At 42.6% G+C, this 26,315-nt stretch overlaps 1 protein-coding gene and 1 long non-coding RNA gene across 5 annotated transcripts in view; one reads left to right on the top strand and one right to left on the bottom strand.

The window, feature by feature from the left end:
* Positions 1-2,703: 2,703 nt before the first annotated feature.
* Positions 2,704-21,209, bottom strand: LOC115941716 (uncharacterized). The gene is made up of 4 exons (XR_004076448.2): positions 20,778-21,209; positions 17,992-18,113; positions 6,979-7,072; positions 2,704-6,539 (listed from the first exon to the last, which is right to left on the bottom strand). It is a non-coding gene; the product is annotated as an uncharacterized LOC115941716 (long non-coding RNA).
* A 249-nt stretch (positions 21,210-21,458) lies between these two features.
* The window catches only part of ACAP2 (ArfGAP with coiled-coil, ankyrin repeat and PH domains 2), a 126,560-nt gene continuing 121,703 nt past the window's right edge, over positions 21,459-26,315 (top strand). For all 4 annotated transcript variants that reach the window (XM_081831837.1, XM_081831832.1, XM_081831835.1 and 1 more), the window contains exon 1: positions 21,459-21,712. In XM_081831837.1, the coding sequence (XP_081687963.1) occupies positions 21,660-21,712 (53 nt within the window). In that variant the 5' untranslated portion in view covers positions 21,459-21,659. The remainder of the gene's footprint in view (positions 21,713-26,315) is intronic.

Genomic DNA, 26,315 nt, shown 5'->3' with positions numbered 1-26,315 from the left:
CTGTTCCAGGCTTTACAGTATTCAAAGGAGATAGGAATTAATAATAACATAGTCCCTCTCTCGGGGGACTGGAGTTGGTTTGGCTTAACAGCTGCTTCCAAATGCTGGTTAGCAGAAAACACAATGCAATTTTATATTTTTCAGTAACATGTGGGTCCATGGAGATAAAAATGTTAATTTCAGCAGCTGTGTCAATTTTACTTAGAGAAAAGGTGTCAGAACACTGTACCACCACCAGAAATAGCTTCTTAAAGGCACTGGGTGCTTGGACTTAGAAAAGCTAAAAATAAAAACAAAAACATGTTTACTTTTCAAATGGTGGTAAAATATGTTATGCTTTACACCAAAACTTTTTTCAGTGTGCTTATTTATCAGGGTTGTTTCCTGCATGACCCAAATGATAAACATCTCTGCCAAGTTTTTATAAATTTCCAAGGGATTTTTCACCTGCCTCTCTCCTTTCAAGCTATCTACTGATATCAGAAGATTGTTTCACAGCGTTTTGTTATTTACATGCATCTTAACCCAGTTTTGAAGGGAATTTGTTTTTGGCTGCTATTCAATTCCAAGAGAACAAATTAAGTAAGGTGGGTGACTGCGTAGCTGGTTGGCAGCTGGGTTTCAGAACAGCTTTGTTCTTCATCTGGTCTGCTTCAATTACACATTACTCTAATTTCCTTCTTACATTCAAACATCAAAAATAAGGTAAGGGGAAAGTTATAAAAATATAAAATAGGGTGAATTTGTGGATATGGAATCACATTACACTATTGAAAACAGATGTTGCCTTTTTATTATTACACAAAGATGCAAAAATTGCATTGCTGTGGTACACGTATTAGTTTTTACTGAGATTGAAATCACTTTCTCTGAAAAGTAACAAATACAACGAAAGCTTGATATGACATGGGTCATTCCTAAGGTACCTCTACTAGCATGAGGTCCTCTGTAGATCTGAAAACATGGGTTATCAACAATCTTGACAAAGTCGGTGCCTTGCTTTATTAGCTAAGCTGACATTGATTTCTAACTTTCATCCTTATCCATCCTGTAACATCCGTATTGAATTTTTAAATTTAACAGGTTCTTAAAGCATTATATAAAGTATGTTGTATAGACACAAGCTATTACAGATTTTGGAAAATCAGAGTGTCTTTCATAGAAGGTATGTATATCTAGAATCTTCTGGTACAAGTGACAAACTAAATTCTTAAGCAGAATAGGAATTTATGGCTCCCATAACTGTCAAGTGCAGAGGTGATCTGACTTTAGACATGGCTGAATTCCCAGCAGGGCTGCAGGGCTCTGGTTCCACAGAACCACATTCATGGCTGAATTCCCAGCAGGGCTCTGGTTCCACAGAAGAGCCACTTCTTTGTGGCTCCACCTTTTGGCTCCACCTTTTGGCTCTTCTGTGTTGGCTTCCTTCTCTCCACCTAGTGGTAGATAGATTTGGCTGCTGGTACCTGGTCCACACCATCTGTAGAGGCTTGAGATGTCAGAGAGAGAGCATCTTTCTCCTACGGTTTGGCAAAAACCTGAAGGAGGACTCTGATTTGTCCCAGTCTGGGTCTTGTGCTGTTCATTCTTAGAACAATCACTATGGGTGTACATTGCAGAGAGTGGGTGGGGACAGTGAGGGCAGAGTATAGATGGACGCCTCTGGGCAGACCTGGACCCTATTTCCCTCCTCACCATTATTACATGGACCAATAAAAATCATGGGAAGAGGGAGGGCTGGTCCCCTAAAGGAGAGAACAATGGGCAGTAAAGCCCTTCAGTGTGTTTATTTACACCCTTTATATTTAAGCCCTTTAATATTATCCAGTACTGGGGCGCCAGTCAGTTAAGCATCTACCTTCAGCTCAGGTCATGATCTCAGGGTCCTGGGATAGAGCCCCATGTTGGGCTCCCTGCTCAGAGGGGAGTCTGCTTCTCCCTCTCCCTCTGCCTCTGCCCCTCCCCACTGTTCGTGCACTCTCTCTCTCGCTCTCTTTTTCAAATAAATAAATAAAATCTTTAAAAAATGTATTATCCAGTACTTTGGAGGAGGCTAATTTCATTTATGGCCTGAATTCTATACCAATTTATATATTAAAAAAATATACAATTTTTCTGTTTAAAAGGTTTTTTTCTTTATATGTAAGTTTTTTGTTTAAAAAATAAATTGTAGGGGCGCCTGGGTGGCTCAGTTGGCTCAGCGTCTGCCTTCGGCTTGGGTCATGATTCCGGAGCCCCTGGATTGAGCCCCACGTCTTCTGCTTCTCCTTCTGCCTGCTGCTTCCCTTGCTGGTGCTCTCTCTCTCTCGCTCTCTCTCTCTCTCAAGTAAAATCTTTAAAAAAAAATTGCAGATTCTTAATTAGAGAACTCTGCATTAGTGAACTCAGGCTGTTGCACAGCTTGGTAGTTAATAGTAATAACGGCTGACATTTACTGAGCACTTGTGTTCTAGAAATTATTCTAAGGGTTATATATGTAATATCTCATTTAACCTTCAACACAACTCTAACATGGTAGGCACTATTATTACTCCTATTTTACAAGTGGAGAAATTGAAGTGCTGAGAAATTAACTTCTCCAAGGCTACACACAGTGGTGCTTCCAAGGTTCCAACTCAGGCATATCAGAGCCCATGCTCTCAACAGGAGTGCCACCTCCTTTGTCTACTGTTTGTGTTGCTCTTCCCACATTTTTTGAGTCCATTTTCTTCCTCTCATGAGCACGATAAAATGCATGCTTTCTGCCCTCGCCTGCAAGGCTGCATGAGCGGGCCTCTGCCTACCTCTTCAGCATCATCCACTGTTGTCCCTGCTTGCTCCTTGCTGTGCCTCAGATATGAACCCCAAGATCATTCTGACTTCAGGAACTTCACAAATTCTGTTCCTTCCCTCGGCCTGGACTGCCTTTTCCTCAGATTATTGTCTAGCTTGATCTCTCTTTATTCAAGTCTCTGTCCAATGTTACTTCCTCCCTGGATCACTCACTAAGTCCTGTCCTGTTTTGTTTTTCTTTGTAGCATTTATCACTTTATAGCATTTATCTACTATTGTCTATTCTGATTTTTATCAGTCTCCCTTTCCGCTAGAATGCAAACTGCACGACGGTGAGGATTTTGTCTGTTTTGTTCATGACCTGTTGCTGGTGTCCACAGCAATGCCAGGCACACATAATGCTCTGTATTTATTAAATGAATAAACTTAGTTTCTCCCAAGACGCTCTGAAGTAAATAAGGTAGAAAATATATCCTTTTTATAGTCGAGATGGTCTCAGAAAGATGATGTAAATACCTCAAAATAGACTGGCTAATAAGTGGTTGGAACTGAAGTGAGACTACTCTTAGATCTGGGCAGTTTTCATTGTACCACCATGGTCTGCCTGATGTCATCTGTTTTTCTCCTCTTCGCCTTCAGAGTAGTTACAAAACATTTCTGAAATTATCACCTGTGTCACTCATCGCAGTAACCAAACCACAGCTAAATTGACTATACTTAAGAATTTGTAAGTCAGGGCGCCTGGGTGGCTCAGTTGTTAAGCGTCTGCCTTCGGCTCGGGTCATGATCCCAGGGTACTGGGATCGAGTCCCGCGTCGGGCTCCCTGCTCGGCGGGAAGCCTGCTTCTCGCTCTCCCACTCCCCCTGCTTGTGTTCCTGTTCTCGCTGTCTCTCTCTGTCATATAAATAAAATCTTTTAAAAAAAAAAATTTGTAAGTCAGTTGCGCTAACTTTTGTTGTTTCTTGACATGATTGGTCTATGGCTGTAACCAAAATATTTATAAACCTGTGTTTTTTTTCTCCATCTCCCATTCCACATGTGGTCAGGCTATTTTGATTAATTTGAATTCATATATTAACTCAATGTGGATTTAAATCCTGGCTCTTCTATTTACTTCTGTAAGTCATTTAATCTTCCTGGGCCTCAGTTCCCTCATTTAGTAAATAATGGTAGTAATAGAGGCTGTTCCAATGATTAAATAAGATAAAGCACCTGACACATGGTAATATTTCAATAAGCAGTAATTACGAACTGTATTGCTATGTTCTACACACTCAGTGATGTGAAAATACAACAGTGAACAATCCAGATTTGAACTCTCAGTCTAAAGGGGAGATAGTTAAATAACTAAATTAAGGGAGATAGTTTAACAAATAACACCAGAGGCTGTGTCTCTGTTAAATACTGTAAGCAGGGGAGAGAGTATCAACCTTGGAAATATCCTTGACTTCTCCTCTCACATCCCACATCCAATACATCAGCAAATCATGTCACCTCTACGTCCACAAGACATCCAGAATTTGACCTCATCTCTCCACTCTTACTGTTAGCACTCTGGCCCAGGACTCCATCGATCTCATCTGTATGACCCTAATGGCTTCCTACCTGGTCTCCCTGCGTCCACCCCGGAGTGATCGTCTTAAAACTGAAGACAGATCATGTCACTTGTTGTAGGCAGAATAATGCCTCCTTCCCCAAAAGATGTTCATGTCCTAGTCCCTGGAACCTATAAATATGCTACCAAAGGACTTTGCAGATGTGATTGAGGACCTTGAGATGTGGAGACTATTCTGGATTATTCAGGTGGGCCCAACCTAAATCACATGAATCCTTAGACGTGGCTGTGGTCAGAGGCAGATGTGACCACAGAAAAAGTGGTCACAGAAATGTACATTGCTGGCTCTGAAGATGAAGAGAGTCTCTGGAAGCTAGAAAACGGGACGAACAGATTCTCCCCCGGAGCCCCCAGAAGACACACAGCTCTGCCCTGCCAACACCTTGATTTCATCCAGGAGAGACCTGTGTCTAACTCCTGACCTCCAGAACTGTAAGACAATCAATTTGTGTTGTTTTAAGCCACGAAATTTGTGTGATTTTTAGAGCAGGAATAGAAAGCTCACATATTACTCTTCTGCTCAGAGCCTTCTAGTGGATCACACAGGGTAAAAGACAAAGTGACCTGCAAGGCCCCGAGCCATCTGGCACCCTACCTCTCTGACTCACTTTCTTCCAGTCTCACTCTGTTCCAGCCACACTGGCCTCCTTACTCTTCTTGAACCCTCCATGCACTCTCTCCACTCGATGCGCTTGCACTGGTGGTTCTCTTTTAATGGACTATTCCTCCCCCCGAAAGCCACATGGCTGTCTCTTTCTTCCTTTGATCTCTGCTGAGAGGTCACCTCCTCAGTGAGCCCTTCCCCTACCCTCCCAATATAAAATAGGCACATGGCCCTTGCCCTGCGCACGCCCTATCCCCTCTACTCTCCTTTATTTTTCTCATTAACACTGTCACCAGCTGACATTCTAGATAGTCATGTATTACCTTCTCCCCTCACCCCCTTTTGGGAACTATGAGCTCATGAGGGCAAGGACTTGGTCACTTTTGCTCTTCTATCTCCTTGCATGGAGTCAGTGTCAGAATGAGGGGGAGAGCAGGGGCGCAGGGAACTGAGTACTGTGGGAACACAGAGGGGACATCTAAGGCCGTGTAAAGGAGTGAGGAAGACCTGAAGGGAAGCTCAGATGCAGGAGGTGACTCATGTTAGGCATAGGGAAGTGCATGTGGGAGGTCACAGCACTGGTCAGGAGGCAGGAGCACACAGGGTGGCATGATGAGGCTTGGAAAGTATTTTAAGCACTGTTCTCTGCCAAGGGGAGCGAGGCCCAGTGGCCAAGAGTGCTGACTCGAACTGGACTGTGGCTCGGGTTCAAATCCTAGCTTGCCTCTGACTAGCTGCGGGTCTTTGTGCTGGTTACTCATCATCATTGTAAGACGGGTCTGATAATAACCCGGCCTTCTAGAGCTACTGTGAGGAACAAATGAGTGAAACGTGTAAAATGTTTAGAAGAGGGCCTGGCATATGGTAAGCGTGTTTGAGTGTTAGCTATTATTATCACTGGCAACCAGGGGCCACTGAAGGGTTTCACGCAAAGGACTGACGTGACAGAACTTACAGTGTAACAGCTTCGCTCTAGCTATGTATGCAGAAACGGAGAGTGAGGAGCAGGGAAAATAATTGTTTTCTGAAAAGGGTTTTACATGAAACATGAGACCTTTTGAACCAAGAGTGGTGATTACACTTAGTTTCAGAAAATTTTACTACATAATTAAAAGTGAGTTAGATGGTTCAGTATGAGGTAGCACAAGGAGTTTTTGCTTATGTGTATGGTACTTTTCAAATTACAGGTTGTGACTCTTTAGTGGGTCATAGACCAATTTCGTGGGTCAAAAACAGCTTTAACAAAACAACAATAGAAAGGAAAACAACATAGCATTTGGAAAGGGTAACATTGTATCATGACATTCCCGTTTCAATTACACAGATGTATCTATTAACCTTGTGTATGTTTATGTTACACTCACACTCACTGGTCACCAGGTCAAATGTATTTCTGACCATGTGAGAAACACTGCTGTAAGCTAGCTGTGACATCCTGGGGGCATTCTTTCCGGAATCTTCACGGTTCTTACGGCTTTGTAAACTTACGACTCTAGATGCTGGAAATCCTCTCTGTTTGGGTGTGTGGCCAAATGTCTCGCTGTGACCTAGAGTGAGACAGAAGAAGCTAAAACCCAACACTCCTTGAGGACAGTCCCAAGGAAGCAGTTGGCAAAGCATAAGCCATAGCAGAACAGCTGCAGGAGGCTGAATCCAGATCCCAAAGTACCTTGTGTTTCCAAGTTAGGGAGTGGGAGGAAGCCCGGGGAGGTGTGAATTGCCTATCTCCATAGTGCCACCCACCTCTGCTGCCTTCCAGAGTCACTTCCACAAGCTGCCGACAGCTCGGTGACGGTGCCCCTGCCCACCCTTGGCCCCTGTCAGCTGCCGATTATGGAATCAGCTGAGAACGGGGAAGGTTGGTATGGCCCTCGGAAGACTGGCGGTCCCCACACGCTGACGGTCACCTCTGTGGAACTTTGCCAGAATTTGCCTGGCAGGTCAGCTGCTCCACGGGTGGAGGGGAGGGTTGACCTAGCGACTTACCCAATGCCGGTGGGCTCTGTACCTTCTGTCAGTGACCGCTTGGCACCGGGACCAGCCCATCCATTAGTTCTGCTCTAAAGAATCTGCTGATTGTCTGGGAGGTAAGAAAGCTGGGAGTCAGGTTGGGTAGTGGCGGCTGGGACCAGGAGAGTTGGACAACTGCTCTTTGAACTTAATTATGCTGTGACCAATCATGTAGAAATCACAGTACATTGAACAGCATTACACTTTGAGGCATTGAGGCCCCACAGCTGGGGGTGGGGAGTGTTTAACCCCTTGTACTCCTGGACTCTGCCACTTCCTTAACAGTTTATTCCTTGGTCTGGCTCTTCTTTACTAAATTGAAACGTCGTCTTTCCCCTTGTCTTCTCAGAGCACACAAATCTGCTGTTTTGAATGTGTAGTTTGGGATTTATAGCGCTTTGGCAAGCGTTTGTTTTGGTGCAAAAGGCTATTAGTAATGCCAACATTACAACATTTTAGAAATGAATACCTCAACTATTTTCCAATAAAAATAAAATATAAAAATGAATACTTCCCTCTGGTGAAACTAAACCTCTTTTTAAAAGACTTTTTTGAAGTCATAATTGTAATGTAGATCTGTACCATGCTGTGGGACAGTATATTCAAAGGAACTAACAAATAAGTAAAATTTATCCTCTCCCTTCCCAGTCCCCCACTTTTTTTTTTTTTTTTAACAAGAAGAAGCCACTTTGTCATTAGGAGAGATGCAGATGCCTGGGTCAGTTGGTTAAGCTGCTGCCTTCGGCTCAGGTCATGATCCCAGGGTCCTGGGATCAAGCCCTGCATCGGGTTCCCTGCCCAGCATTTGGGCTCCCGGGAGTCTGCTTCTCACTCTGCCCCTCCTTCTCCCCCTGCTCATATTCTCTCTCTCAAATAAATAAAATCTTAAAAAGAAAAAAAAAAGAGAGATGCAGGTATTTGGTGTAGGTAGCTTCTTAGCTTTTTAAATTAATGGACATATTTAGTTCTATTTGTACTGTTGATAAAAATTGAAGAAATGTTTTAAATTTCAACCACAGAAGTCAGTAGCTTGGTTTACCTATCAATACCAATTTTATCACGTGAAAGAAGACAATTTTTTTTCTATTGCCTAATACTTCCCTTAGCATCTCCACCTAGAATCTAGAGGCAGTTAAAGGGAAAAGAAAGATATTCAGAAGAAAAGCAGTTAAGGGTTCATGCTGAAGGTTGTGGGAGGTTTGGCATTTAAGGAGAGAAACAGTGAAGTCCAAGACTTGAGTGCCCCCAACTTCAACAGCAGCAGGGGAGAGACCTACTCTTCACTGCCTACCCCTTTGTACCATGTGCAAATGTTTTAAGTATTTAAATCATAACAATAGCAACAAAACTAAAGTCCCTGAATATTTTAATTTAACCTTCGTTTCCATGTTTGGGAATGCCAAATTTTCTTAAAAATAATAAAAGCAAAAAACATAGGGTACGTGTTTTGATGCCCACCCAAAGGAAGTACCAGAATATCCTGTGATGATACCACATCCTCACGTAGAAGCACTTTCAAAGCTGCGGATTCAGCATTTGAGAGAGGTTTCAGTGGAAGTGCAAGTTAGTTAGCTAACAGGTAATAGGAATATAAATTAAGCTTGTATAAATTCCTCTTGGAACTCTGGAAAATGTCTTTCTTAACATGCTGGTTTGAATTCTTTCTTTAGCTAACTAGAACCACATTAACAGTATATTTCATTTTTAGCCTTGTCAAAAAAAAAAAAAAAAAGCCTAGGTTTTTGGCATAGCTTTTTACTCTTTTCCCTATAAGGTGTTAATTTTTTTTAAAATTTTTCATTTATTTATTTGAGAGGGAGAGAGAGAGAAACAGCATGAGAGGGGATAGGGTCAGAGGGAGAAGCAGACTCCCTGCTGAGCAGGGAGCCCGATGTGGGACTCGATCCCAGGACTCCGGGATCATGACCTGAGCCGAAGGCAGTCGCTTAACCAACTGAGCCACCCAGGCGCCCAAGGTGTTAATTTTTTTAAACTTTCATTTTAACTGCCTTATTTAATATTTTTTAATTCAAGAACTATGCAGAATATAAATAATTAAAAGAAAGTAAGTAGATACAACTTGAAATTCTTCAGGATCCACTGTTCCTGGAATATTTTTTTCTGATTATAATAGTAATATAAGGGGTGCCTGGCTGGCTCAGTCAGAAGAGCATCTTGATCTCAGGGTTGTGAGTTTGAGCCCAACATTGCGTGTAGAGATTACTTAAAAATAAAATCTTTAAGGGGCCCCTGAGTGGCCCATTTGGTTGAGCGACCGACTCTTGGTTTTGGCTCAGGTCCTGATCTCAGGGCTTGAGATCAAGCCCCGCCACGACTCTGTGCTTGGTATGGAGTTTGCTTGGGGTTTCTCTCTCCCTCTCCCTCTGCCCTTCCTCCTCACCCCCTAAAAAAACAAGTTAATAAATCTTTAAAAAAGTAAAATATTTAAAAATATATGTATAACTGTCTACAACAAAAGAAGATACTGCATTAAAAAATGAAGCAAAACCTAGCATTTAATTTATTTCCTTTTTTTTCCCCCTAAGAATAACTTACATGGTATTCTACTATACGGATATATTGTGATTTATTCAACCAATGTATTAGTAAAAAACTTAGGATATATCCTTTTTTCCTCTAGGAACAACACTGCAGCAAACATGCATATGTATATGTGTCCTGTCTTTTTCAGATAAATTGAAAAGATACACCTATTTAGCATTTTGATACATATTTCCAGAATGTCCAGAAAAGGTCTATGCTCCTACTAACAGCTTGCGGGAACCCCTGTCTGCACAGTTTCACTGATATTTACTTAATTTTTCACTTTATACATGTTTCCTGTTTCCTTTTTTTTAGATTTTATTTATTTATTTGACAGAGAAAGACACAGCGAGAGAGGGAACACAAGCAGGGGGAGTGGGAGAGGGAGAAGCAGGCTTCCTGCCGAGCAGGGAGTCCGAAGCAGGGCTCAATCCCAGGACCCTGGGATCATGACCTGAGCCAAAGGCAGACTCTTAACGACTGAGCCACCAGGCGCCCCTCCTGTTTCCTTTTTGAAAGCAGTTTATCTTCTCAGGAGCCTGAGCTCTCAGAACTTGTAGCATCACCAGCCATGCTTCTTTTGAAGAATAGGCATTTCCTCCTGTGTTGTGTGTGGCAGAGGGAAGGCTGTGGGACTGGGATCTGCCTGCCTCCTCCTGCAATAAGGAAAGCCCCAATCTCGTAAATGCACCTAAGTGCTAGTCATTTATTTAATATTAAATAGTAATTGAGCTCCAACTATCTGCCAGGCCCTGTGCCACATGATAGGAATACAGTGGTGAGCAAAACAGACGGTCTCTGCTCTCAGGAAGTTTATATTCCTAGTGGACCATTTCCTAAGGCATTCTTTTCTATCTTTACCATCTAAGAGGGGAGCAAAAGTATATCTTTCTAACTTGCATGTGTTTGATTTCTGAATCAATAATTTTTTGCCCATTTGTATTTCTTCCACTTTTTAATATGACCATTCTTGGTCTTTTCTTTCTGATTTGTCAGGATTAATTACATTAATCCTTTGCCATGGTGGTAGATACCAGTGCCCTCTTTGTCCTTGCCAACTGGCCCCTGACTTAGTTCAGGTGCTGGATGACCATGGTAAGTGGAACTGGATTAGGTGCCTGGGCTTTTAGGAGAAACAGGAAACAGTGTGCTGAGCCCTGGCTAGGCACTGAATTCCCACGTGATCTCGTAAGTGCACAGATCACTCACTCACTGGGCCTCCGTTTCCTCACCTGTAAAATAAAGGGGCTGGACAGGACAATGTTTTTAGGTTCCTTCTAGCTCAGATAGTCTATAATGTTATGGGTTTAAGAGTATGTTTGCAAACTCAACAATATGTATTGAATGTTAATGCAAGGAACTATGCTAGACAGTGAATACACACAGAATAAGATAAAGGATCCATGGGCTAGTAAGGGGACATAGATGTATAAACAAACAAAGAGTAATCTATTAGGATGGAGTTTTCAGTGCATGAGACAATGAGCTATCTCTCTCTCTCTATATATATATTTTAAGGTAGCTATCTTGCACTATTCACAAATATTGAGTCCACATGTGATTAGAGATTTACATGAGAGGAACAAAATTTTTGAAGATCATATAAAAGAATGTCTTCATAATCTCAGGGTATAGAATAATTCCTTCAAATACAAGAAGCACAAATAATAAACAAAAAGATAGATTTGGATACATTAAAAATAATTACTTCTTTTTATTAAAAGTCACCATATAGGGGCACCTGGGTGGTTCAGATGGTTAAGCATCTGCCTTCGGCTCAGGTCATGATCTGGGGGTACTGGGATCGAGTCCCACATCGGGCTCCCTGCTAGGCGGGGAGCCTGCTTCTCCCTCTGCCTCTGCCCCCCTCTCTCTCTCTGACTCTCATGAATAAATAAATAAAAAAAATTAAAAAAAAATAAAAGTCACCATATAAAAAATAGAGCATCCACAACTGAGAGAAGATAGTTGCAACACATAATTGACAAAAGATATAAAGATGTTCTGCGAGTAAAGAAAAAATAACTCTAATAAAAACTGGGCAAAAGACATGAATAAACATTTCACAGAAGTGGCAACATGACTGACCAATAAGCATTGTAAAAAGATGTTCAACCTCATTAATAATCAGGGAAACATATATATGTAAATTAGAAACTCAATGAGATGATTTTTATACCATCAGATTGGCAAGAATTAAAACATTTGACACCACCAAGTATTAGAGAGGGTAAGGAGTAATGGGAGCTCATGCAGGGTGGGGGTAAGACAAAGTGGTTTAACACTTGGCAATAAGGTATCTCCATCTTATAAAGTTGAGGGTCCGTATACTCCATGGCTCAGCAATTCCACTCCTAGGTATACTCTGGAGATACTCTTATAAACGGATACATATCTGTGTGCATGCACCCCTCGTGTCCCTTCCTCTTGTTATAAGGACACCAGTCGTATTGGATTAGGGCCCCGAACTTATGGACAAGAATGCTCACAGCGGCATTGTTTCTGAAAACAACAACTGTAAACAACTTAAATTCACAGGAGAACGGATAAACAAAGTATATTCATACAGCAGTGAAAATGAATGATTTAGAATGATCTAGAATTATAGATATCAATAGGGGTAAACTTCATAAACATGATTTTTAGCTTTAAAAAAGTACAGGAGAATATATGTAAAGTTAAAAAATTATACAAAAGTAAATAATCTGTTGCTTAGGGATACAAATTAAAGTGGAACAAAAAGTAAGGGAATAACAAATGCAAAATTCAAGATAATTTCCAAGGGGGAGGTAAGGATAGGCAATCAGGGAGGAACTCATAGAGGGGTCCAACAGTGTTGATAATGTTCTATTTCATAAGCTGGGTGGTGGGTACAAGGCATGTATTGTATTATTCTTTATGCTATGTATTTATACATAGCATACATACATGCACACATACATAACATATATATTTGGGAGTGGTGGGGGGGGTAAGTTATTTCTTGCATGAAGGAAGCAGCATGAAGTAGCATATGAAGGGGCCCAGGAACCCGAAACAGCACAGTACACCTGGGGAACTATAAACAGTTTGTCATTACTTGAGCATAAAGTGTGAGAAGAGGATTGGAGATAAACTCCTTTACATATTTGTAGTGCATCTACTTAGAGCTGGGCACCGTGCCATATATTAGGACACATAAATAACAGGGTCAGTTTCTGCCTGTGAGCTCACTATCTATGGAAGGACAGTATGGTAAGTGTTATGGTGGGAAGTAGACACCAGTGTATTGGGAGTACAAATAAGATGGTCAAATCCAGAAGGAAGGCTTCCCGGAGAATCTGACATCTGAAGTGGATTTTGAGGGATGAGTATGAGTAGCAATAATCCTGCCTTAGACCTGAGGAAGGCTGGTCTGAATGCAGGGAATTCTGTGTGTTAGTAAGCAAGAGATACTGAAGACCTGAACCAAAGCGGTGGCATTGAGGTTTGGAAGGTGGGCACAGTGTGGTGGTTATGAGAGAGGAAGACTTCCAGGAGAGCCCTCAGAGGCAGACCACAGCCAAATCAAAATGTTAGGAAGCAACTGCTTAGAAACATTAGTGTTTTGGGATCCCTGGGGATGGTAATTGGACAGAAGATGAGTCTTCCTACTAATTAAAAAAAGCAGGAAGGTGGGAAGGGGGCGGAAGTTGGGAAGAGCAGGAGAGAGCTCACTGAACACAGACCCAGCAATGAGAGACTGAGAAGTTGTCATCTGGGCCCTTTAACCTAAATCTACCTTTTGCCTCAAACCCGTGGCTTGTTAGATGTAAAATGTTATATTCTACACGTTGGAAACATTATATATTTCAATTCCTTCTACTATATTTAGTGAGCTCCTACTACATTGTTAGTCTCTGTGCCAGATTCTGGAGTTACAAAATGAACATCAGCATTTATTGAGTTTCACTGAAGGCTGTGCATCAGAATCATTTGTGCGATGGATGCCCAGCACCCTCTCTGGAAAATATGATTTAGTAAGTAAGGCCCATGAATCTACATTAAAAACAAACACAGAAAAACTCTATTGGGGATTCTGTTACATAGCCAGGAGGAAAAACTACTGATGAGTCAGGCATTGTTAGGCACTCTTATGTGTAGCTTATATAATCCTCAAATCACCCGAACATAGAAGTATCATTCTCTGAGCTCATAATCTGTTGGAGAAATACATGCATGTGCACAAGTAATCGTGGGGATTTGAATAAGGAAAAGATCACTGTGGAGAGAAATACATCCATTTATTCAACCTTTATCAGACACTAAGTGCCAGCCACTTGGGCTTGGTTCTAGAGCTACAAAGATGAAAATAATGTCACTACTCAGAAGCTCCAGGTCTGAAGAGAATATGGGTATAAAACTCTCAAATTATAATACTGAACTCTATTCTAATAGTTACATGGAACAGGTGACAAAAGGAGTACAAAGGAGAAGTCAGGTCACTGTGAGTGGGGAGTACCTGAGATTCTAGTTAAGCCAAGTTTGAAATAATGAATAGGAGCTCCGCAGGCACACAAAGGGAGAAGGCTCATTCGCGCAGAGGAAACATCATGCCCAAGGTGGGGCTGGGAAAGCACCAGACTAAAGCCGTTGACAACAAGAATTCCTTTGTGGATAGATGAACCCATCTGGAACAGACAGACTGGCAGCAAGGAAGATAGGGAAGGTTGGTAGGTGCTGGATACTAAAGGAACCTTATGTTTAAAACTAAGAAATTTGTTACAGATCTGTGGTTTCCAAATTATATATTTCTCAGTGGAGCTGTAACACCGCTCGGAGTCTACCTGTGAGTCATCTGGGGTGGGGAGTGGAGCAAGGCGGGCAGGGCTCTGCGTCTCCCATCCATTTCAACCAGACCAGCTTCACTATTACCGATTTAATGGTGAGCACGGCTGAAAGACTTTTTCTTCTAAACAAAGGGTTCCGTGATTAAGGAAAGTTTAAAAACCATAGCTTTAGGCAATGATAAACCAGTGAAGAATTAGAAGCACGAGTTTTCAAGGTGAAAAGGGCTGCAAACAGTGTCAAGTGCTAAAGTGATGTCAGGAAAAACAAGTACTGAAAAGTGTCCTTTGGTGTGTCAAATAGAAAGTGGCCTTATTGAAAACAGTTGGTGGGGGTGGGTAGGGAGTGGAAAAGAGAATGCAGTGGCATAGTGGAATGAATAGGAGGAGAAAAAGAGGAGGTTGTGCTCTTAGGAGTCTTAGATGGAAAGCAATGGAGGGAGATTTGGCCATAGCCAAAGGGATATTTGTCCAATTCACATGTCTCCCTTCTTTGCTAACTGATCCCCTATCCATACATGGATAGCCATGTATGTACATACTGCCCCCTTGCTATAGTTGACTGGCCCTTGATGGGGTACATCATGCAAGCTAGGCCAATACTTCCTCAAGAAATTTATAATTTGGGCCAAGAGAGAAAACCCTTTCACTCCAATTAGTTGGTTAATCTTGAGAGCTGGGCCTAGAGAATCAGATGAAATGAGCTATAGATGTGCAGAAGAGCAAAGTATGTATGGAAAGAATGGAAGGGAAGGAGCATCCAAGCTTTACAGGTCCTGGTTGCCAATCCTTCTCAAGGTCCATGGAAAGCCTATCATCTGGGCTTAGGATAAAGCCATTCTACCTAATCATGAATTCTTTATTTTTGCCTTATTCACTAGTCTCTTAAACACACACACACAGATCCTTTTGGATACAGAGGGTGTATGCTTTTGTTTCTTTCTCTTTTCTACAAAGAGAAAAGAAAGGTCACTTGAGAGAAAGGTTGAGCATGCAGAGAAAGAGGTAATTGATAGAGCCATTCTCAGAGGAGAATGGAAGGTATGAGGTCTGGAGCACAAGGAAGAGGTGTACTTTTCTTTGAGATAGATGGGTAAGAAGTAAAGAAGATGGGAATGTGGGTGAGTATGTGGGTCAGGGCTAGGAAGAGTGTTCCTACCCAATGATTCCTATTTTCTTTGGGAAGAGTCAAAATTATCTACAGTTTATGAGAGGGGTGGGCCACAGCTTGGACAGCAAGTTTAGGAACAGCCATTGTGCCAGTAGGCCAGGGATCTGGCCACAGATAAATAATACAAAGACAGTTGAAAATCCCAAGCATGTCATGTCCAGGTCTTGTATCATCAAATGCAGTGAAGTAGTCTCAGCGTTAAAAGCCTTCACCTCTTGCCTAACCAGCCCCCTTTAAAATGCAAATCAGATCACATCACACTCCCTGGCTTAACATTTTTCCAGTGGCTCCCATTGCTTTAAGATACAAATTGTCTCTAGCATTGCTCAGCAACTAGGAGGGGGAAACCGAAGGAAATGCTTGGATTGATCTAGTGCTGGGTATGTGACACGGTCATGGAAGGGCCTGGGAAGAGGTTTGGGGGGGGGTGGTTGTTGACGTGGAGAGGAAAGCAAGACAGGTGGATACCAGCAGCCTAGGAGATAAAAAGAATCCTGGGGTGGGGTTGGGAGTGTCAAGTGAATGTATGCGAGACAGCAGGAGACATTTGAGGCTGAGCTTGTGTATGGAATGTACAAGGTTTAAGGACAAGGTTTAAGGTGGGTATATGTAAGGACTGTCTGAAGTGACATTTTTTTTTTTTAAGATTTTATTTATTTATTTGAGAGAGAGCACATGAGAGGGGGGAGGGTCAGAGGGAGAAGCAGACTCCCCGCCGAGCAGGGAGCCCGATGCGGGACTCGATCCAGGGACTCCAGGATCATGACCTGAGCCGAAGGCAGTCGCTTAACCAACTGAGCCACCCAGGCGCCCCTGACATTTTTTTTTTTTAAGATTTTATTTATTTATTTGACAGAGAGACATAGTGAGAGCAGGAACACAAGCAGGGGGAGTGGGAGAGGGAGAAGCAGGCTTCCCGCCGAGCAGGGAGCCCGATGTAGGACTCGATCCCAGGACCCTGGGATCGTGACCTGAGCTGAAGGCAGACGCTTAACGACTGAGCCACCCAGGCGCCCTAAAGTGACATATTTTGAGACAAAGAGATAAACTTTCTTCTCTCTATGGATAGCACCACATCCCACCAATCATTCTCTAACTTGAAACCTGGAGTCACCCTAGGAGTTTAGTCTTTTTTTCCTCCCTCACATTTAGTTGATCATCAGATCCTTTTGATTTTGTTGCCTAAACATCAATGGCCTTGGTTGAAAACCTCTCAACTGCTACGTGTTTTGTCTCAGTCCTGATAGCCCCACCCCCTTGACACACTCTCCTTTAAAATTCAAACTGTCTCGCCTCACTCCAGGCTTAAATTCTTCTAATGGCTTCCCATTGCCTTAAAATATGAATTCCTGGGTGGCTCAGTTGGTTAAGCATCTGCCTTTGGCTCAGGTCATGATTCCAGGGTCCTGGGATCAAGTCCCACATTGGGCTCCCTGCTCCTTGGGGAGCCTGCTTCTCCCTCTCCCACTGCTGCTCCCCCTGCTTGTGCGCTCTCTTTCTCTGTCAAATAAATAAATAAAATCTTTAAAAAATATATATATGAATTCCTTACGGTGGCAAAATCCTTTGTATCTGGTTACTGTTAACCTCTGCTTTAGTCACACGTTCCCTGTGACTAAAGGTCCTTGGGAAAAACTTCCTCACCTTTCCTTGGATCTTACTTTTCTGCAAGATATAAGAACCCTTATTTCCTTCTCCAGGAGAAATGACTGTCAGAGTATGAACAGCCCTCCAAACTCTAGAGGGGAAATACCGTTTATGTCACTTGTAAACCTCAGAGCCTGTCATGTGTCTGGGCAGCATACCTCCTTAATGGATATTGTTAAATGAAGAAAGAATGACTGAATGTTCAAATCACCTTAGCTGGTGGCAGGAGTTGGGGTGGAGGACTATGAGTCAGAGGCCAAACATAAAGGTTTACTAGCTGTGTTTTATGGGACCAGGCCATTAATACTCTCTTTTACGGAAACTGCCTTGTCTACTAGGCACTTGTCCTGTAGCCTCCATCCTGACCCCCATTCCTGTAGGAATGATTAAATTGGGTAATCCGACCCTCCCATTTGCTGGCTGGGGACCTGTGTGACCTGTCATGAAAAGATGAGCTGGGTTAATCTGTTTTCTCCTGGGATCTGGGAATTAGGAAACAGATTAAAGTGGTAAGCTCCAGCATAGGTTGAAAGGATACATCAAGAATTGTCAAAAAAATCTATAGCAGTTGCAGAGTGGCCCTGAAACTTATTTTTGTGAACTGTGCAGTATTTTCTAATAATTTGAAAGTGTTGCCAACATTTGAAAACTGGGGAGGTTTCACATTAAAATCTGGCTGTTTGGCTTCTCTTATAAAATCTGCAGGCCTGATATGGCAAAAACATCCTGGAGCTGAGCAGTACACGGGGCACATGCTTCCCCCCTTCACCTCGGCCACCACCCCCCTATGCTGCTTACACCTGGCCAGCTTCCTTCACTTACGTCATCTGCTTGGGCTCCCGTAGCCATCTGACCACCAGCTTGTTGAAGGAACCAGTAGCAATTCGGCATTATATGCAAGCCAGGCTCACAGGGAAACAGAATCCACACAGAGCAGAGGACACCTGGTGAGAGTTGGGCAGTAGGTGAGAAAGATTGAGGATACAGCTACCAGGAGAGGGAAACCAGTTCCCCCAGGTGTCTGGGTTCTTTGGCTTCCCAGTTTCAGTAGCTGCCCACAGTTACCCTCATCATAACTCCAGGCTCTTGACATAATTTGCAATGCAGTGAGCCAGGCTAAGGTAGGGAGTGAGTGGGAAATTGGTAGAGAACAGCAACGAGGACAGTAAGACAGTGGTGTAGCTAGATGACATTATCTCCTCAAAAGAAATTCTTGTATGAAGGTGGAATGTAAATTGTAAGTTGTCAAGAGTTAGATTCTTGCTGATTATGTATCCTTGGCCAAGGAGGATCAGGGAAGGCGTAGTGAACAACTTCTACTCAAGAGGACGTACAGTTAAAAGTATCCTCAGAGAGGGGCGTCTGTGTGGCTCAATTGTTTGAGCGTCTGACTCTTGATTTCAGCTCAGGTCATGATCTCAGGGTTGTGAGATTAGGCCCCATGATGGGCTTAGCGCTCAGCTTGGAGTCTGGTTGGGGTTCTCTCTCCCTCTCCCTTTTGCCCCCCTCCCACATGCCTGCACACGCTCTCTAAATAAATAAATAAAATCTTAAAAAAAAAAAAAAGTATCCTCAGAGGAAATCAGAAGCATTCTGGGAAGGAAGGTCTATGGGTATACAGGGTTCCAGAGGCTTTCGAGGAAGGGACTGGGAAGTCTGGGGAAAAGACATTTGTGAGATTTAAGGTTTGATTATTTATATCCTTTACCGACTAACTTTCACTGTGTGTTGAAAAGAGAGGTCTGTATTTCAGCAAACTGAGAAGGCTTCCTGAAAGAAGTGGCATTTGAGCTACATCTTTAAAATGAAATGGATGAAAAGGAAATGTTTTTTAGGCAGATAGAACCACACTTATAAAGGCCAAATTCTAAAGGGGAGAGCAGGCAGTTTGCAGTTAAGAGTCTGGTGACATGGGGCCTGTGTTTAGCTTGAGTCACCCAGCAAGTTATTTCTATACCTTGGGGCCTTGGTTTTCATTACTCTAAGTCAAGAATATTATGTGTCTTCTAAGACTCACTATTCCCACCCTAACCCACTTGTAATATTTCTTAATTTAGGACATACCCCACAACTGACAACCCCAGATGCTTGCTTTACAACAGGGCAGAAAAAAAAATTGATAGTGTTATCACTAACTGGATGTACATAAATTTAGCTGTCCGCAGAAAATGTTCATTATTGACAATTAGCTTTGTTGAGTCATTTACATTGATGGTGCCATGCAGCTGAATTTTAATTTGAATCCCAAAGTGTCAAGTTAGGCCTCTTCCAAAACGTTACATTGTGTTGAAGCATTGAAACAATAAGTTATTGTATATACAGATTAGTTGTCATGCATCAGGAATACAATTAAATGCAGAAATGGCCAACTCTCTTTCTAAATTTGACACAGAAGTTATAAATCCAGAAGAGGTTGGCTTGACCAACTGAAGTGTCTGGGGATACTGAAGGCTTAACTGTCAATAGTTTCCAGTTATCAAAAGAAGCTGTGTAGATTCCAGGGATATGCAATTCAATTTAAAAAAGAAACCAAGTTACCATATGAGTTCACTCATATGTGGAATTTAAGAAACAAACCAAATAAGCAAAGGGAAAAAATGAGAGAGAGAGAGAGAGAGATCAAGAAACAGCTTCATAATTATAGAGAACAAACTGATTAAGGGGGGGATGGGTGAAATAGGTGATGGGGATTAAGGAGTGCACTTGTCCTGATGAGCACTGGGTGATGTATGGAAGAGCTGAATCACTATATTGTACACATGAAACCAATATAACACCGGTATGTTAACTAGAATTAAAATAAAAACTTAAAAAAATAAAAAGAAACCAAGTTTATAACCAAAGAAGAAACATATATAATGTTTGTATATTCTTTGAAATGTCTCAAAATTATACTGTTAATTTCTAAAAGGTGCTAAAGAGATCAAGATACAACCACTGGTTATGTAAAACATCCTACCATCATGCTACACTTAGCCAGATGGTCAAAATGGTTATATAAGACTTTAGGCAGTGGAAGTGAGAAGGCTTACATTTAAACTTTTATTATAGCACTTAAGAATAAAGTGATACAATTATGATAATAGCCAGCATTTACTGAATGGTTACTATGTGGCACTGTCTTGTGTCTTTAGAGTTCTTATTTCAGCTTCAAGGCAACTCTATCAGATCGGTGGTGTTACCTTCATTTTGCAGTAAGAAAAGATAGAAGGAAAATCCAGAAAGTTTGCCTTCAGGCTCTCACTCAGAGCCACTACACTGTTACAGTATGCATTTTGTTGCATTCTATGGATACTCTTATGCCTTTTCGGTTGGGTTACATTTTAATATAATGTATCCTAATTTTTTTTTTTTTTACAATCAATGGCATATTAAAATCAGAAGTATGGTAAATGCTTTGTTGGATCAGGTGATGCATATCTTGCAGGGAGGGCTCTTGGAACAACTTTCAGTGGGCTGGTGTTGCAAATGAGGAGGTGAGCCTGATTTTCAGAACCCTACGGTCTTTGAACTGGTGAAAGCTATTGAGAGGAAAGTAACAGTAAGGAGGAATGTCTTCTGCGGGTTTGAAAGCGTTTCCTCCACACCAAACGCCTTACTTCGCCTACCTGTCGGAATCCTGATCTTTCCAGGCTCGCCCCAAATACCAGCTCCTTCAGGAAGTAGTCTCTTAGTTAAATGGAAGATACACGTGGGAGAGATTTCCAAGTTATTAAGAGATGAAGTCAGTAAAGTGAAAGACGGATTGAATCTTTAAAGCCACCCTTACTCCTCTCCCGACCTCAGTTTCTCTAAACGGAAAGGAATTGGTGGCTTAGCCTATCTCTTCCTTTGATAGTTTCTACTCCCAACCTCTTCAGATTTCTGCCAAAGCTGTAGGAGTCCTCAGACCTGCAGGCGGCGGCCCCTCCGCGTTGGCAGCTCAGCAGGGCGGGGCTGAGAAGCCCGAGAAGAGGCGGGGGCTCCGAGGGAAGCGCGGCGCTCAGCCACGTGACTTCCTTCCCAAGGAGCCTCAGCTGCTGGCCTCCCAGCAACCGGGCGCGTCCCGCCTAACGACTCCTGCGCATCCCGGTTGGTCCTCGGGGACGCTTGTGGCAAGGAGGCACCCACGGTCGCGCTGTTCATTGGCTCGAGCTACCGTCGCTCAGGTGCGTTGCCGGAGCGCCCGCAGGCGGTGCTGCCGGAAGCCCCTCCCATTGGCCGCCGGGTTCGTGGCTGGCTGGCGGAGGCTGTCACTCCCGGGCGGTTTCCCTGTGACCGGCGCTCGGCTGGAGGCGGGAGGAAGAGGGGCCGGACTGGGGCCTGACGAGCCGCCGCTGCCGCCACCGTCTTCGCGGCTGCTATGACCAGCGGGCGAGGCGCCCTCCGCACCTCCGCGCAGCGCTAGTCGCGGCCGTGCGCCCGCCGTCGCTGTCTGGGTCCCCGGCGCAGCCGCTCCCGCGGCTCTCTAGGCTCTTCCAGCGCCGCCTTCGAGGCGAGGCGGAGGCAGGATGAAGATGACGGTGGATTTCGAAGAGTGTCTGAAGGACTCGCCCCGCTTCAGGTAACCGGCGAGGCCGCCGGGCGCCGGGCTGCGGTCACCCCGGAGCTGCCTCCCCCGGTGGTGGGGGCGCGAAAGCCGGCCCGCTGAGCGCGCAGAGGGCCCCGCAGTCCGCGTCTTCCGACGAGGCCAGCGACCGTTGTCGCAGCTCCGGACCCGGCGAGGGCACTGCAGCCCGACCGACCCTTGCTGAGGGCTGAGGCTGGGCCGGGAGGGGGACGTCGCCTCCTCATCTCGCTTCCTCGTCCTCTGCCCGGGGAGGAGCGCCCCGGAGGCCGGGAGCACCCGTCCGCTTCGAGGAACCAGGGTGCAGCCGCGTCCCCGGAGAGTCGTGCCCTTTGCGGGCGCGCGCTCTCGTCCCCCTCCTCTGGCTGCTCCTTGCCCCTTCCTTCCGCTCCGTCTTCGTTTCCACTCCCGCCCCACCCCCTCTTTGAGGAGCTTGCAGGGCACCCTCTTGCAGTTCACTTAGTTCCTCTTTGCGCTTTTCCGCTCCCCTTACCCGGGGAGGAAGGAGTGGGGCGACCTGGGACTGCTGCTGCTTGCGTCCCCTGCCGGGGGGGGCGCTCAGGGAGGCGCTGGCGGTCGCTTTGCCCCCGGAGTCGCGGGTGGGAGTACTTTGACCAACCGCATTCTGTCGACCCTGGTCGGAGACTGTCTGCTTTTCTTTCCACTTGAGCTCTCCCCGCAGTTGAGAGGCGCTGGGCTGAGGGATGAGGACTAGGAGAAAACAGTGCATTTCTGTTTTGAGAACGGAAGTAGGAGGGCCCTGAAGATTGCATATATGTTCCTCTTCCAGCAGCGTCGGCCCGGGAGGGCCCCGGATCACAGTCGGATGCTCCCAGTGGATCTGTCACATAAACTGACGTGGTGGCACTCGGATTCACAGGGGCTGGCCTCCCTCCCATGTGAGAGGCGGCAGTCCTGAGGGTGTCCAGAGTACTTGCCCTTTACTTCGGGCATCTTGGGAAACTCCTGAATTGTTTTTGGAGAATAGTTTTGATAGGTTGTATTTTACGGTGCATGTATAGGGCTGTCCTTAGGCCTTAAAATAAGAGGCCTTACGACTTGCCTTCGATAATGACATTTCTTGAAAGCTTTCTCTGAGCCTTGGTGTGTATTTGCCTGCTGATCTCTAGGCCAACCCTGAGTTGTAAATTCTTGCATCCTTTTCCTGGGAACTAACTGTTCTCATTCTTATCACTGATTTCCCATTCTCTTTTCACTGAAAAGCAAAGAATTGTAAAACTGAGGAACTCCTAAGAGAAAATTTAAGAACTTTTTTTTTTTTGACTTGCTTTTTTTTGAGGAGGGTGTTAATTTTATTTGGAGCTTAGTAAAAAGCTGCATCTGGTTTGATTGCTCTTGTTGATACTAGTTTTTGAAAGTTTTGTGCTCCGTGTGAATTAAAAGGACCCAAAGGGGACACACATGGATTGCCTAGGACAGCTTTGCAGGGTAGAGTCCAGACTGTGTGGCAAATGAAGTAATTTTTAAAGTGTACCTCAGAAAATTCTGCTTTTTGTGAATTTTTATTTATATGACTTGGCTATTTGTTTTTTTAATGAAGTAACACAGCATTTTCCCTCTAGAGAATGTGGCTTTATATTCAATTTGTTTCACATTTTAAGTTGGATTTTTTTAAACAAGTTGAGAGAAGTGATATGGAAATACTTGTAGTCACTGGTGTTGTTCACAAACCATGTGATGTCTTTGTTTTTGAAATAAAGGAATCATTGAATATAAAATAAGAGGGAAAGATACTGATTAAGTTATATGGAATATGATAGTGAACTTTGTTAAACTTGAATATAATATCTATTCTATTTTAATTCAGTATTAAAGATTTTTCAAAGAGTTGCTTCCAGTATTCCAATTATTGTTGGCTGCAAATTGGGAAGAGAAATTGATTCAGATAACTCCAATATCTGGTATACATTTTTGGAACTAGATTAGATTTGCAATAGAGGGAAGTATGCCAAGAAATAAAGGTCTCATCGCTCACATTCCTAATTTTTCCAGTCTTTCTATAACCCCATTACTATGTAAGTTTGTATAGCATTTGAAAAGAATATTTTAGAATTCTTTTATCCATATGCTTTATGTATAAGAGAAACTTGACTTTTAAGAGTATCTGCATGTTGTGAATGATATATTGAAACTCTCATATTAGAATAGAAAATTTGTGAGGGGTGGGCCTATTAATTGTTTTGTTTTTGGTTTTGCTTTTTAAAAAATCTTTTTTAAAAGATTTTATTTATTTGATGGGGCGCCTGGGTGGCTCAGTTGGTTAAGCTTCTGCCTTCAGCTCAGGTCATGATCTCTGGGTCCTGGGATCAAGCCTGCATCGGGCTTTCTGCTCAGCGGGGAGTCTGCTTCTCCCTCTCATTTTCCCTCTGTGCTCTCTCTCTCAAATAAATAAAATCTTAAAAAAAAGATTTTATTTATTTGAGAGAGAGAGAAAACGAGCGGGGGGCGGGGAGGGAGAGGGAGAAGCAGGCTCCCTGCTGAGCAAGGGCCAACCCCTACCCCCCAACTGGGGCTGGATCCCAGGACCCTGAGAACATGACCTGAGCCTAAGGCAGACAGTTAACTGACTGAGCCACCCAGGGGCCCTGTTTTTGCTTTTTGATAGCAAGGCAGCTGCACTATTATTCCTTGTAGTGTTCTGATCTGTTGTGATGTTTTAAAACTAATTCTTTTATTTTTCCTTTATAAATGAATATTATGGCATTTAAGTCTGGCATGGGGACATAACTGCCTTGGGTGCTGTAGAATTGTTGCAGAAGGCAGATCTTGCTGAAGAAAAATTTACCAGTGTTCAAGTTCTAAACATTAATTTTCCTGCTAAGTCGGTAAGGAAAATAGGAGGGGGATTGGTTGAAATAGGGAGAGAAGGATGTTGCTATTGCAACATTGTCTTTAGTAATGCAAATAAAGCCTATGGTTACTTTTACATTCCAATGGACATTTTTTTGTTTGTTTTGTTTTTAGATTGGAAGGCACATTTTGTTGTATAATTTTGTGACTAAAAATTACCTTTTTAGTTTTTTAAAAACTAGTCTAAAGGTCAAAATCTTGTTCATCTAAAAATCTACAAGAAAGTACATGTGTCAAAGCATACTTTTTTTTAAATTGGAATTTTCCATTTTGACCAATATTTGTTTGAAGAAGTTTGAATTTGTTTGGACTCTAAACTGTATATGTAGTTGCTCTTTAGAATTTTATAGAATTAAAAAAATTGTGCTTTTCCTTTATTTAAACATACTATGGTTCATGCAGGAGTGAATATTAAAAAAAAAAGTTGAATTTGCACTTTCTGAATTGTGAAACATTTTTGATCTAAGCAATGTTCAAATATAAAAATATTGGCATTACAAGTCTTCAAAACTTTAGTCTTTACCTGATACACATTTATGTTTTATCCTTAACAGTGTTTACTGTGTACCATTCTGAAGGTTTTTCATTTGTAGATTAGCAGGGCAATTAGAAAATACTTTCTGACCAATGAAACCAAAATCACATACCAAAACTTATGGGATGTAGCTAAAGTAGTGCCTAGAGTGATATGTATATCTTCAAACACCTGTGTTAAAATCTTCTCAAATCATGATCAAACCATCTATCTTAAGACACTAGAAAGAGGAGCTAGCAAACTGATCGTAAAGCAGGAAGAGGGAGGAAATAAAAAAGACTAGAGCAGAAATAAAAAATAGAGAATGGGACAGTAGAAAAAGTCATGGAACCAAAGATTTGTTTTTCAGAAAGATCAATAAGATCGACAAATCTTTAGCTAGACTGACCAAGAAAAAAAGAAGACTCAAATTACTGGATTCAGGAATGAAAGGGAGGACATTGGGATTGTCCTACAGAAATACAAAGGGTTATAAGAGAATACTGTGAATAATTATATGAGAATAAGCTAGATGAAATGGATATATATTCCTAGAAAGATGCAATCTGTTGAAACCAACTCAAGAAGAAATAGAAAACCTGAATAGACCAAAAAAAAAAAAAAAAAGACGAAATCAGAGAGTGAGACAAACCATAAGAGACCCTTAATCATAGGAAACAAACTGAGGGTTGCTGAAGGGGAGGAGGGTGGGGCGCTGGGGTAACTGGGTGATGGACATTGAGGAGGGAATGTGATGTAATGAGCACCAGATGTTGTATGAGACTGCTGAATCACTGAACTCTATCTCTGAAACTAATAATACACTATATGTTAATTAATTGAATTTAAATTAAAAAAAATTTTTAAAAGGAAAAAATATGTCATCAGGGGTGTCATATCCTGTCATATTGATAAACTCTTAATTTTTCAGTTGATTGTGTACTTATAAAATCTAAGTCCTTTTGAAATTGTTGTCCCTGGATCACATGAATCAGAATGAGATATTTGAAAAAAAAGTAACTAAAGCTCCTTAAAAGCTATAAAAAACTATAAAAGAGTTGTTCTTAAAGATGCTTATAGCAATTGAGAAATCACTGGAGTAAGTGTGTTTTTCTAAGATAGGTTTTGAAGTGCATGCTTATTTGGAGATAAATGATCTTAAAATTTTTATCAGTGGTTACTTTGTTTTTTAAAGATTTATTTAAAAAAAGATTT

This window comes from Leptonychotes weddellii, chromosome 1 (genome assembly GCF_054177405.1).
Source record: "Leptonychotes weddellii isolate Sample4059 chromosome 1, ASM5417740v2, whole genome shotgun sequence".
NCBI lineage: Eukaryota > Metazoa > Chordata > Mammalia > Carnivora > Phocidae > Leptonychotes > Leptonychotes weddellii.
This window is presented reverse-complemented; position numbering and strand designations above follow the sequence as displayed.